The sequence below is a fragment of the Hydractinia symbiolongicarpus genome, chromosome 13, assembly GCF_029227915.1.
Source record: "Hydractinia symbiolongicarpus strain clone_291-10 chromosome 13, HSymV2.1, whole genome shotgun sequence".
NCBI lineage: Eukaryota > Metazoa > Cnidaria > Hydrozoa > Anthoathecata > Hydractiniidae > Hydractinia > Hydractinia symbiolongicarpus.
Window position 1 is genome coordinate 21,392,733 of NC_079887.1, and position 13,614 is coordinate 21,406,346.

The 13,614-nt window shown below is 36.3% G+C and overlaps 1 protein-coding gene across 1 annotated transcript; it reads left to right on the top strand.

Annotated features, from left to right (window-relative positions):
* The first annotated feature begins 2,867 nt into the window (after positions 1-2,867).
* Positions 2,868-5,151, top strand: LOC130623205 (ubiquitin carboxyl-terminal hydrolase 51-like). Its single transcript, XM_057438686.1, has 4 exons — positions 2,868-3,116; positions 3,170-3,585; positions 3,808-3,871; positions 5,083-5,151. Exons 1-4 carry the CDS (start codon positions 2,868-2,870, stop codon positions 5,149-5,151), a joined length of 798 nt encoding a protein of 265 aa, XP_057294669.1.
* Positions 5,152-13,614: the final 8,463 nt, after the last annotated feature.

Below are 13,614 nucleotides of genomic sequence, written 5' to 3' on the forward strand. Positions count from 1 at the left end.
CTCGCCGCTTTCCTAGAAAGCAATTATTAGAAGCTTAGCAAGGGGGCTTTGCAATTGCCTTGTCTTTGGGTGTAACGACCTCACTTATAACATCGTCTTGTTTTTATCAGGCATAAATGTTATTTTGGAGTACACGCTGGCAACATCTGTGTCATGCTAATCACCTCTATAGAGTATCCTTACCTGTAATAAGGGCTTTTATGGACGACATAAACATCATGTCTTCGTCTGTTGCTGGAATTCCTTAACAGGTGCACCACAGCTCTAAGTTAAGCCAATATGACATTTCGCGCTGAAAAATCCCGTAGTTTTGTGATCATCAAGGGAAGATCTATCAATAGCACCCCTTTTAGTGTATTTAGCCCTGAAAACGACATTTCTCACAGTATATCCCATCTATTCATGCCTTGCCAGTGCGATTTTTAGGCCGGATTATTGATTGTTCTATCTCAGACAAGAAGTCCATCAACGAATTAGAGAGAAAAGCTGATAGAAGGGCTTGGTGTCATTAATAAGTCCTTATACACTGGAGCAAAAAAAACCTTGGATCTTGCAACATCTTTTGATCCCGCGAATTCAGTGGCCACTGTTAATATACTAGGTTTCGATGTCTGTTGCTTGCAACTAGAGCAAAAGGTTTCAGTGTTCATACGAAAATGGCTGAACTTGCACCGTTCCATCACAAACATCTCCCTATATGCTGACTCCTCTCCTTGCCCTCTGCCCATTAAGAGCCTCAGTTCTATTTTAAAATCCGCAAAAATTAGTGGTCACCTACTTTTGCGACACTCCAAAGATCCAATTCTGTCAACACTCAATCCATCCTTAAAGGCAGGTTCTTGGAAGGTGAGCGATGCAGTTAAAATAGCTGAGGATCAATTAAAGTAAAAAACCATAAGGGGTCCTGTACAGCGTGGACGAACCGGTCTTGGCAATTGTAAAGTGGAAGTAATACCACCAAAAACCACTCACAAGTACAGAAAGGTAATCGCAAAAACATCAGCTGAGATTGACGAGGAAAGCTATCTATCTAAGGCATTGCAACTTCAGGTGCGGGGCCAATGGACAAGATGGGAGAACTACGTAAAGTTTGATCTTTCATATAAGAACATCCTAGCAACTCCTATTCTCTTATCTTTCTGCCTGCAATCCACTTACGATGTTCTGCCCTCACCAAGTAACTTGAGGAGGTGAAAAATAAATACAGAACCATCTTGTTTCTGCGCACATACTTGGTGCTTGTAAAACTGCTCTTTCCCAGGGAAGATATACCTTTAGACACGATTCTGTACTTACCCATTTGGTAGAAACTTTGAAAAAGTTCATTTTTGAGCTTTCTTCTGAACCTCTGAGCTTAAACCGGACCTTGTGCTATATTCAAATGACCTTAAGCGTGTTATTATTGTGGAACTCACTTGCCCATGTGAGGAAAACATGAATGCTAGGCACTCCACCAAAGTTGCCAAGTATTTCTGTTTAATGAATGTGATTATGGTTAATGGCTTGCAAGTTGATTTCTTGGCCGTGGAAGTAGGAGCAAGAGGGTATTGTGCAAGAACCACCACTGCCTTTTTAAAAAGAATGGGTTTCACCAACAAACTTGCTTATTCCACTGCAAATGATCTCGTTAAAGTCAGTATGAGGTCTTCTTTTTGTATCTGGCTGGCACGTGAATCCAATGTTTGGTGAACTGACTCCTTAATGCAATTACCCAAATCCAAGCAGGCTTTGCCTAATGTGGAGACTAAGTGTGTTTCATCTCGCCAAAAGGGGGTTAGCCAAAATAAAAATGACACTCAACCATTTTGTGTATAAAAAAACATCGGTTTTTTAAACGAAGGCAACACTTGTTACGCCAACGCCATTTTGCAAGTATTAAGTACCATTCCAACACGCAAAGTGGGTCAGAATCGTTTCATTTGTCACCTATTGCGAGGTCTATTTCGCTTAACATGGCGAAACTGACGCAATCATTGTCACCTGTTGACTCTTCGAATTTTCTCTGGGCCCTTAAACGTCAAATGCTCTGATGGGAAAGTGGACTTCCAATTTAATAATAAGCAAGATGTAGCAGAGATTATGTTTGTGGTTTTGGACGCACTTAAGGGATTTTTCCCGATTGCTGCAGATAAAATCTCAACTGAAATCTCAATGTCTGTAAACTGAAATACCTGCGTGTGCACCTCGGTAAATGTCGCAATGCAGGACATTTTAACACTGCCAATGACATATAACATCCAGTCTTGTGTCAGCAAATTTTTAGAACCAGAAATTCTAAACAATGGAAACAAGTGGTTTTGTCCGCAATGCTTTGCACATAGAGAGAGTACTAGAGAAACGCAAATCAGCAGAAGTGAAATCTTATTGCGGCATGTTAAAAAGGTTTTTAAAACATGGTGAACATCTGGTGAAACACAACAGAGTTGTTGAATGTGTTTCTTTACGTGACTCTCCTGCAACTACCTTTCGTCAGTCTGTTTCTTCGTGTTTGAAAAGACTGGGATTGGACCGCAGAAAAACTTTTCAAGCTGCTCGTCAACTTGGTGACATGTGCATGAAAGCTTCTTTCTGTATTTGGGTCGCTAGAAATACAAAGGTATGGAATGAACACAGCCACATCCCTATTTCAACCAGCTATTCTATACCCACTCCTCTAATGCCAAAGGGCAAACAACAGTCACCAAGCCCAATACACCTGTTAAAGCAGGCCCAGACCCACCTACCCACAGCAAAGTAATTCACGCAGGATTAATAAATAAAGGAAACACCTGTTACGCCAATTCCATCCTGCAAGCATTAACTGCAATCCCATCATTTTGGTTACATTGTGCTTCGGAATCTTCTCTGGTTTCTCCTCTATTGAAGTCATGCTGTCCCAGTCTTCCACAGCTGTTGACCCTTCCGCCTTCTTAAGAGCCTTGCAGCGTGAGATGTCCAGCATTAGGAAGACCCCATTCAACATTAAGCAGGACGTGCCAGAAATACTGCTTCATCTCTTGGGTGAATTAACAGACCCTTCGGTTATCGCAAATAATATCATCACCAACATTATAACCACTACGACGTCATGTAATGCATGCTTCTTATCAACTAGCAGGGAGGAAAGTATGCCTATTGTGCCACTCCCTATCTCAAACAGCGTTCAGGTTCAATTAATTGTTTTTTGCAGCCCGAAAATTTGTCTGGAAATGACAGGTGGCTTTGCCCGCAGTGCTCTTCTTATCAAGACAGTACAAGCGAAACGGTTTTCACCGAGTGCGGAGACATTCTAATTATCCAACTGAAGAGGTTTACGTTTCTTGATGGAAGAACCCTAAAAAATAACAAGTTTGTTACCTGCCTTGCTTCACATGACGACATTTTTAGAGTTCGCTCTCAGCCAACGGATGACATTCCATGTAACAACAAATATTCGTTAGCTCCCACTATTAATCATTCGTTCACCCTAGGAGCTGGTAACTATTGGGCATTCATTAAAGATCGCAGCTGTGGCTCATGGTTAAGATGTGACGATAAAGCAGTTGTTAGAGTTGCACCATCCGATTTCAATAACTCTTCTGTGTATGTGTTGTTTTTTGTGAAAATGTAAAAGTGGTCTGATTAACATTCACATAAAAGTTGGAGGGTTATCTTTCCCTAGCGGTTTTGTATTACCCCGGCTGTTACTGTCACAAGCAGTCTACCGTGAACCTAGAGTTTGCTCACTCTTCACCCTCTTATAGAGTAATCATAAGAAGCATAGCAAGGGGGTTCGACTATGTCTTGTCTTTGGGTGCGACGACCCCACTTTTTACCCCACTCCAATAGGGAGGCTAAGTTTGCGCACTTGATCTACAGGATTAACGATCCTGCTGTACCCATAGTTATTCTTGTAAGAAGCTCTGCAAGGGGGTATGAAATTTCTCTTTCATTTCTTCGTAGTTTTACGCCCACGCATATCACCCCAGTAACTTCAGGCTGGTCCTGACCAAGGCTGGTCCTAAGCATCAATCACCCGTGTAAGGCTGAGTGTTGAGATCCCGTAACACGTGTAAAGCTACAGCCAGGTTCACAACTCCTGGCGCATAGGTAGTTGTTTGCCCCCTTCTCATAGTTTTTATTTATTTGTATATATATACGTTTTATGTCAATATATGTTGTTCTTGTTTTTTTGTTTTGTTGTTGCAATATTTGTATTGTCCAGAGGATTGCTTTTTCAATTAACTTGGTTGTACAGACCATCCTTGTAAAAGGGAGATCTTGCTTTGCATAGGGATCTTAAGAGGGTTTAACCTCTACCACTTAAAATAAGAGTCATTAGACTAGTCGAATCACTACAGCTTGCTGTTTTGTTATGTCATAATCAAAGTGCAGGACCTATATAAAATAAATATTAAATCGGTTTGCCTAAAAATGGTGATAAATAAGATTTCTCTTGACGACCTGCTGAAAAGGAATTAAAGTACAATGCAATACCACATTCATCACGAAAAGCTTTACAAGCTGTCCGTATTAATCTCACTATAGCGGCTTCTTGTGTATTAAATGCAATTATTTCCCGGGTAAAAGGGCGGCATCAATATTTCTGAGAATCGCGCAATGTGATTGGTTAGAACATAGCAACCGTGTTTAAAGCTTAAATACGGTAGCATTGAATGTAAATAAACACGGGAAAAAAGTAAACAAAACGCGAAAAATAAGTGAAACTGACTTTTTTGTTTTCAAGAATTCGATGTTGCAGCTACAATAAAAACCTGTGATTCGATTTTAGTTGGAATCTACGATCCATATGTGAATAGTTTTTATAAAGACATGGTTTCTATGTCCTGCTTATAATGTTATATTTTTTGTCGTAAAATGCAGTACCCGGATAAAAATCCATATAATAACTGTTTATTTCGGGCAATACCTTCGAATATTAACCCCTGTCACGTATTGCCCTCACAAGCTCCGGTATTGCCCTCATAAACAGTTATTATAGGGTTAATATCGTTTCATATGTGTCACATATAATTATCTTTTCAAACGTATTTAATACTTGCAATAGATGCAGCTTACAAAAGAATTTACCCATATCTGCAATATCATTTCTTTGTTTTATAGACAACATTTTCCAATTTTGAAACACCTTTGGTAGCAACTCCTATCTTACCGTTTTCAATTGAGCATTAAATAATTGGATTTATTGGACCAAGGTCAGACACAGGTCTTTTTATTGTTAATTCTAATTTAGCAAAATTATAATTGGTATTTTTCTCATCCAACACATCACAAATATCATCTATTGTGCCTGTAAAAATTAACACAGTAGCTGCGTCTCTACTGGCTACCTCAGACAATCCAAAATATAAAGTTTTGCCTTCACTAGTTGTTGTATGAGAATTTTGGTAATGCTTGTGATACTTACTAATACCATCACCATGAAAACAATCACCCAGTGTTTTTCCATCATTTTCATTGCTTCTGCGACTTGAAACTGAGATAAAATTAAGGCTTTTTGCATTATACGAGATTTTACCCCAGTTGATGGCAAGCGACCAATTTTTTTTGCGGAGAGAAGCGGAGGGCGCGTCAGCGCCCGGAGCGTAGCGGAGCCCATTTCCTCATTAAATAAGCCAAATATAAGGGACGGTGGAGGGTTATAGGGTTTCCGCACCTATACATTAAAATTTTCAATTTTCGTCAACTTTTTGACTGGGTTGCCCAGTAGCTTACTCTGGTCATTTTCCCCGTAAATTTATGATTCAACGAGACAACATCAAAGGCACGGTGATGGAGTGCTTTTGTTACTTTTAAAGATGGCCTAGAGGGGATTTCCAGTTGAGATTAAGCTACCCTTAGCCACGTGAGATATAGTTACTTTGACTAATATCACGTGACTTTTTCTCGAATAACATAGCGCCTCAAACTCAAACTTCCGTTAATCTAAGCTAGCTATATCGCAGCTGAAGGAGGAAGGGCTTGTTCAAGAAAATGAAGAAAGGGTATGTTTAGCTCGCTTGTATATCACTATTTTTTACATGTAATGAACCTATTCTTATTCTCACTCACACCTAAAGCTAGCTAGCTTAAAACTGCAGATTTAGAATAATAATAGAACTTAGATAGCATTTAGCTACCTAGCTACTGTAAGAGTTAGCTAGCATAAAAACAAACAAACAATGCAATATAGCTAGCATCAAACTAGCTACAAGGCTAGCATAAAATTAACTACTTAGCTGGGATAGAACTACCCATGTAGCTAGCAATAAATTTCTATTTTTGCTGGCATAAAATCAGCAACATAGCTAGCATAGAAAAATTGTTTGAGACTGATTTTCTACCTATCCTCTATCTAGCTAGCTATTATACATAGCTATATACTACAGAGTGAGTGAGATAATTCTACTCTGTAGGAATGTCCCATCATACAGCTTGTTCTAGCTACAATCGTCCACAAAATGGCCATACATAGCCAGCTAGGTATTTTGCAGATAGTAAATGTTTATATACAGGTATGTCATGTGTAATTGTTTACGTTGCTTAGCCACAAATGAGCAGTTCTTAACATTAAGGGGGAATAGAGAGCTATATTTTCGTGGACGGTTGTAGCTAGCTATATATATTGTACACACGTCAGGAAATAAACTTTTTTAACCCTGCCGCTGAGCATACACCAGTGCGGCTGAAGTTACAGAAGGGGAAATTATTTCGATAGATAGATAGATAGATAGATATAGATATAGATATAGATATAGATATAGATATAGATATAGATATAGATATAGATATAGATATAGATATAGATATCTCGTTCAATCGTCAACATGTATTGAAAATCTCCAAGTGTATTCATTATTTCTTACCTAATTTCACGATATGTATACAAATAATGTCCCAATAATTTCTGTTTTTGTAACTTGACCCGATCCTTACACATGTGGCTCTAATGATGTTTTTGTTCAGTCTGGAATAAGAGATTTTTATCCTACTGTCATGAAAACTTGTTTGCAAACAAAACACATACTGCTATTTGATTTTTAGTTGCACAGGCTAACAACAGGCTTTTTTTCGCTGTGTTTTTTTAAACCGAAGTTGCAGTAAAGGTTTTTTTAAAAATGTATTACGGCTGTCTGATTTTATGATTAATTTTTGATCTAGCACAAACTTTTCCCATAAAATATTGCAGGATTCTTTAGGAGCATAAAAACAGGTTTTGAGCAGTGTTTTTATTTTTAAATGTTACAAAAACTTTTCCGCAAAATAAAAGTGCTGCATGATTGTTTTAGCTGTGTAGGATAACAACAGGGTGTTTACTGTCTGTTTATTTGAACCAAAGTTTTTCGGATGTGCGCCACAGTATATTTGTACTAATCACTCAGCCTAGTGTTAACGACAAGCTATTACCTGTGTTTCTATTTAACAGAAGTTGTGCTAAAGTTTTTTTGAAAGGGTTTGTTTACCTATACTAATGGCGCGCCACAGATTAAAGTACATATATATTTTAAGTTTTACCGGGAACATTTTTTGAAACAGTTTTCGCTATGACATGGCACAATATGTAAATTGTGTTTCTATTCAAGCTAAAGTTGAAGGAAATATATATTTTGTGAATCTGAAAAATATAATTACACACCCGACACACCTTTAATGTTGTGTGTTTCACTCGATTTATGATATACTGCACACCTGTACTAAAGCCAGCCACCTGAATGTGTGGTACAGTTTAAAATTTGTATTAATTGTTCCATCAAGCGTTTAACGCCAGGTAACACAGTTACTTGTGGCTTAACCAGCATAAATTCCTAAGTGTATATAATACTCACCTGTAAAGTTTTGTATATATATTTATGTTTATGCCCTGCTGGTCTAATGGCTATGACACTCATGCTAATGAGAGATCCAGGTTCAAATCCTGGACAGAGCTAGGAAAAACATAATTATCTTGCACCTACAACAACCAGGTTTTCATATAATAGGTAACCTTTGAGTAGGACTTCTCTGATTATTTCTATATCTTGACTTTTTAATGTTGTTGTCATTGGAACCAAGTTAATCTCAGATTTATGAAAAAATGATATGTCGTTATGACCGATTGTTTAAATACTTGTAATGGCACATAATTCTGCTATGATTCACTGTGTATTGACCTGAGATAAATTTGAGACTTTTTTTTTGAGATATTGAATTTGAAACATTTGCACCTCAATATTTTCTATACTCCTGGACTAATATGATACTTAACTTAGACATATTGAATATACGCAATCTTTGAGTTGTGAGGTGGAGATTTTCTACTAAAGTCATGCACCCCTGCCTTGCCGTTCCATTGCCTTTCCAGCACTGACCGTGCCTTTCTTTGCCTACCCTTCCTATGCCTTTTCTGGTGCCTGCCTACTATGTCCTTGCCTGTGGCTCCCATGCCTTGCCTACCCTTGCCTTCCTGATTCCTCTTCCTATTTCCTTGCCTGCCTTTGCCCTTTCCTTGCCGTGCTTAATGCCTTTGCCTTGGCAACCTCTCCGCAACACTTTCTATATTGATTGCCAAGTGTTCCAATAACTACCTTAATGACGTCGTTTACTTTTTTTATACTAACTAAACTTCATTTAGTGTTCAAACTGGAGCACCTTCTGTTAGATCTTGCCTTTTTCTTTTACGTTTGAAAATCATCATTGATGGAACATAACTGCCCGTAGCACTGCAACAAACAACAACGGTTACACCTCTTTCACCACTTGTTGCGGTGGCTACAACACGCTTGACTTTTGGTGCCAACACCTTTGTTGGTTTATGAACACATGTTAAACCAGATTCATCAACATTAAATATTCGGTGTGGCCTAATGTTAAATTTCTCTATGACTGTTTTAAGATTTTCGAAATATCGGTCGATGGAGGTTTTGTTTAGGCCGAACACTCTTTAATGAAACAGCCTCTGGTTTTCGTAATGACAATGTCTGCCGGCGTTTAAGAAAACCTGACACAAAATCACATCCTGCCATTTGATGAACTTTATTAGAAGGGTGCTTAATTTTATTCGTTTCACAATATTCATATATAACCCTTCTTAGTTCATTTATGGATAATCCATAAAAAGAATTGTCTAGAGCAAGTATATATGACTCCAGATCAGTCTCTTGTTCTTCAGTCAGGACAGTACGGATAGGACCCAATTGTTTTTTATGCATATTTTCTCCCGAAAGTTGCTTTAGCTGTCCATTACAACGTCGACGTAGAGACTCGAAAGGAACTTGAAAGATGAAGCAGCTTTTCGTATCGAATATCTTTTCTTTTTACACATTCAATTGGTGTTTTCATTTGATCCTCGTTCCAATTTTCACGATTTGTCTTTCGTACATAGTTTCGCATCTTAAACACACAAACAAATGAGAAATAAGAGCCACATATTAGCAGCTACATAGTAAGAGGTCACAGGCCTTGGTGGTGTATATATATTGGAAATGAAAAGGAGCTCATCACAGTCAGGTAGCTATACACGTAGCCGAACCAGGTGAACTTATCAAATTTTCTTGAACAGTTTGCATCAAACACAGACTTAATAAAGGAGTTTGCTAATTTAATAAACAAAATTTCTTGGTACATGTTGGCTAGTAGGTATTAGCTACCTAACCCAGCCTTTCTTTAGTGACTGGACTGGGTAAACTACAGTGTAAAATGTAAGCATGAGAAGAGCAGATATTCACTAATTTTTATTCATTGTGTGACCCATCTTACCCCATGTACCCCTTTGGAGAAAACCCTAAATTATTTTCATATTGGAAAAAGTTCAACATGTTTGCGCCAAAGATTTAATGATATTCATAAAACGTAAAATTGCCGTTTCTTTTATGATTATCATTAAATAAACGGCAACCCGCGGCGTTGCATACCATTATGCTTTGAGCTGCTTCTATATTCAAAATGGAGGATTGTAGTACCAACAACAGTTCATCCAGACGGAAAAAGAAAGAAGGTTAGTAATTTCCCCCGTCCTCGTTACTTTAATTTTTTGTTAAAAATAAGTTAGAATTTGGTTTATGGTACAAATAAGTGTTGGCTAACTTCGTTTTATTAGCTAATATATATATATAGAGTAACAATGTGTTCCAGCAGGATGTGTAAATGTAGCTATAGTTTACGTTGTAATTAACGTAAAGTATAGCTTATAATACACATAGCTAGCTAGCTAGAGCTAGCCAGCCTGCCAGTTCACCTTACCCTTTACCCTAGCTACATGGTTTTCTTTAGTGCATAGAGGGTTAACACGAAAAGGCTATAGATAGCTAACAGAACCAACATTTTTAGCCAAAAGTGAATAGTTATATACTTAGCTGGCTAGTGTAGAAACAGTAGACTACCCTTGCTAAGTCCATAGCGTAGCTTTTTCATGTATATATTCCTCCTACGCAACATATATAGCTGTATTTTATGTATATATCATGAAACATTGACTGTTTTTACACTTGTGAGTTGATGCTTTGACTTTGTAGATTAGGGCAGAATTTATTCAGAAACAATAATAAGAAGTGCAAGGTTTTTGGTGCAATTTTGTGTTTTCGTGTGATACTTTTAGCAGTAAGCATAAGTCATTATAGCTATATATTTGTAAAGTGTTATTTGTTACGTCTGCAGGGGCACACATTGTGTATATATTATTGGAATCTCGTTTTTTCTAGTGTTGATAAATTGCAGTGCCTTCAGATAATCTGCGTACCTTTAAAGAGCAAAAATTTGAATTAATTTAATGTGATAATTTGTAAGTTGCCTTTTCCACTTTCGCACATCCTTGTCTTCATTAGTGTAAACTAACCTTGTCGTGTCACAACCAACAGGTATTTCAATTCTGTGTTGAAAAGGTTGCCCTAAAAAAATTAAATATTTAATTAGTTCAGTGTTGTTAAACACAAAGAAATTAACGAGGTTAATATAACGCTGTGACCTATGCCTTCACTAGTGATTTTGTCCATATGAAATCCACAAGCAAAGCATCAATTAACACACTGAAATATAGTACAAAAGAAACAGTTAAGAATTTTACCTGGGTAAAAATTTTTATCCCCTGTGTATTCAAATTTTAAGCACTCAACTTGTTGGTCACGTGCAGTGCCACTCATTACTGAATTGCTTGTTTTATTTTCACTAAACGATAATGAAAAATCATTAATATGTTTTGATCAGTAGCTCAAAATTTCAGAATAGGCTTGCGTATAATGAGTAAATGCTGAACAACAACAGACAAAGCTACACTTTCATATTGCAGTCTAAACTCATGCTTAGTTTCACCTTAGTTTAAAAATACTATTTTTCAGAAACACGAGACCTAAATGGGAAAAAACTTAAAGAAACATTGCCAGCTTAATAGTTGGGAAATATAACAAGACCTTCTAAATCGTACGTACATGCAGCTTATACATAAATTTGAGAAACACGAGGCTCAAAATGATTAAAAAACTTTGAAAATATTTCAGTCGCAAATAAATGATTTTTTGAGAATTATCGAGCACGCCTTACAAAACTAGTTTTTTATAAAAAAATAAAAAAATACATGACGCCTAAAAAGGTCTGTCACATTGTTTTGGGTAGATTTAACATACCATAGAGGATTATAAGCATAATCAATAAATAAAAAGTTGGTTTAAAATTGGAAAAAATGTCATGACACCGCTATAGATCAGAGCTTTATATACTTGCAAATGAGATTTATGCATTGAAAATGATATTTTAAGAAGAAGAAAAGATTTCACAAAACTTGAAAAGCAGCTTTTTATCCTTCATATCATTTTCAATACACAAATACTTTAAAAAATACTTTATCTACAAAGTGCTTTTAATGCATCATTGCATTATTCAGATATTGTGAACATTCCATTTGCTGAAATAACTTCAAGCTTGTAAAGTATGGTAATGGATGATCCTGGTCGAACTAAATTTTTCCATAATATTTTGGCATTATAGCTGTTCGCATATTCTCTTTCATTCACTTTATTTAACCAAGCACCTTCCACTTTCCTTGCTGACCATTTTGCAACTCGAAAAAGCCAAAAATTTTCTGGATCATCCGGTTGGGAAGACACTGGAAAAACATCCCCTACCTGGATTTCTTCTTTGGAAATCACTAAAAATATGAGATCAGTTGAACAAGATCGTTATATGAATCGCAGTCACACTTCAGTGAACTTGCATTAGTGTATTTCAGATTTCAAACAAGGGACAGACTACAATTATATCATTTTAATTAATTAGTTTTTTTTTTTGCATAACAATCAACTTCTTAAGTAAAATACATAAAATATAAGCATACCAGATAGTCCTTGCACAAAAGATGAAGCTATAAAAAATTAAAATAAATCATTGCACAAATGCAATTTTTAAGTTCACAATGAAGAATTAACCAATTATCAATGATTAATAACGAGTTACAAAAATTTCTAGTAAAAGTATTTATCATTTCTTCTTCAAATATATATTTATTAAAATAATAGAAGATGGGATTAATTCTAGCTATACCTTGAGGAGAAGCTAGATGATATTAAATATGTTTTATAATCAATAATAATAATCATGATTCAAATATGTTTAAATCAATGAATCACTTTTCATAATTGTGCAGACACAAAAAATGTGGTGCATAACTGGCATATTTACTGGTAATCCAAACAAAAGCCATATACGAAAACAAAGTTACAATGTCAGAAAGCCAGAACATATGCTACACACCCTTTTCTGGATAATGTTTTTTTGTGCAGTCACATTTGTTTTTCCAACTGGAATAGCCTGGCTTAATGTTTTCTTTTTATCAAACACCTTGCCACAAGATTTACAGTTCTTGCGGCCAACTTCATTTTTTTCATCGCATTCAAAACATTTCTAAATAAATAGGATTAGAAAAGACAGACTTGCTACAACAACAGTTTCTCAAATTCTATATCAAGCATTCTTATTCAACATTTTTTGCTGAACTCGGTATTTACTGAATTAGGCAGTATGTATCAAATCATCACAGAGCTCGTCCATAAAAATATGAACAAAGGAAAGATAAAAATACTGACCTTAAATCTAATGGCATAGTGCACAGAAACTTTTTTTCGATAATTTTGTGTTGTTTCTCCATCTAAAAGACGACAAGGATAAAAAATGGTTAAAAATGGTTAAAAATTGTTTATCTTATCAACAAACCATTTTGGTGTTTGTCTTGAGAAATATTGCCAGACCCCTCTCTACTAAACTTAAACATAATCCTTTTACTTTTTTACTAAAAAAACTCCACCCGTGGCACAACAACTTCGTTTACTTGTTTTTTATAATTTAAAGAACATATTAACTACATTGTTAGACATGACATTATTAAGCTGTGAAACCAAGAACATACAGAATTTTTTAAAGGAACACTGTATTAGCTTTCAACATCCTCATACCGCAGTTTACTATAATATATCGAGGACATTGTACCAAATGTAGCCTTTTTTGAGAACTGTATATACGCCAACAAACTAGGTTCATTATATACACCATCGCTATGGATCTACCATTATGTTTTTTTATCAAGATTAGATGAAGGACTCTTAAGATACAAGGCTCAGTGTCCTGCTCTTAATAAAGTGTTATGTAAGTAACATTCCTGTAACTAGGACACTAGCACACACAATTCCACATCAC

Coding starts and splice junctions, on each gene's coding strand:
- LOC130623205 (XM_057438686.1), top strand. CDS start 2,868: ATGCTGTCCCAGTCTTCCACAGCTGTTGACCCTTCCGCCTTCTTAAGA. Junction 3,586..3,807: donor GTGTTGTTTTTTGTGAAAAT/GTAAAAGTGGTC, acceptor CCACTCCAATAG/GGAGGCTAAGTTTGCGCACT. Junction 3,872..5,082: donor CTGTACCCATAGTTATTCTT/GTAAGAAGCTCT, acceptor TTTGTTTTATAG/ACAACATTTTCCAATTTTGA.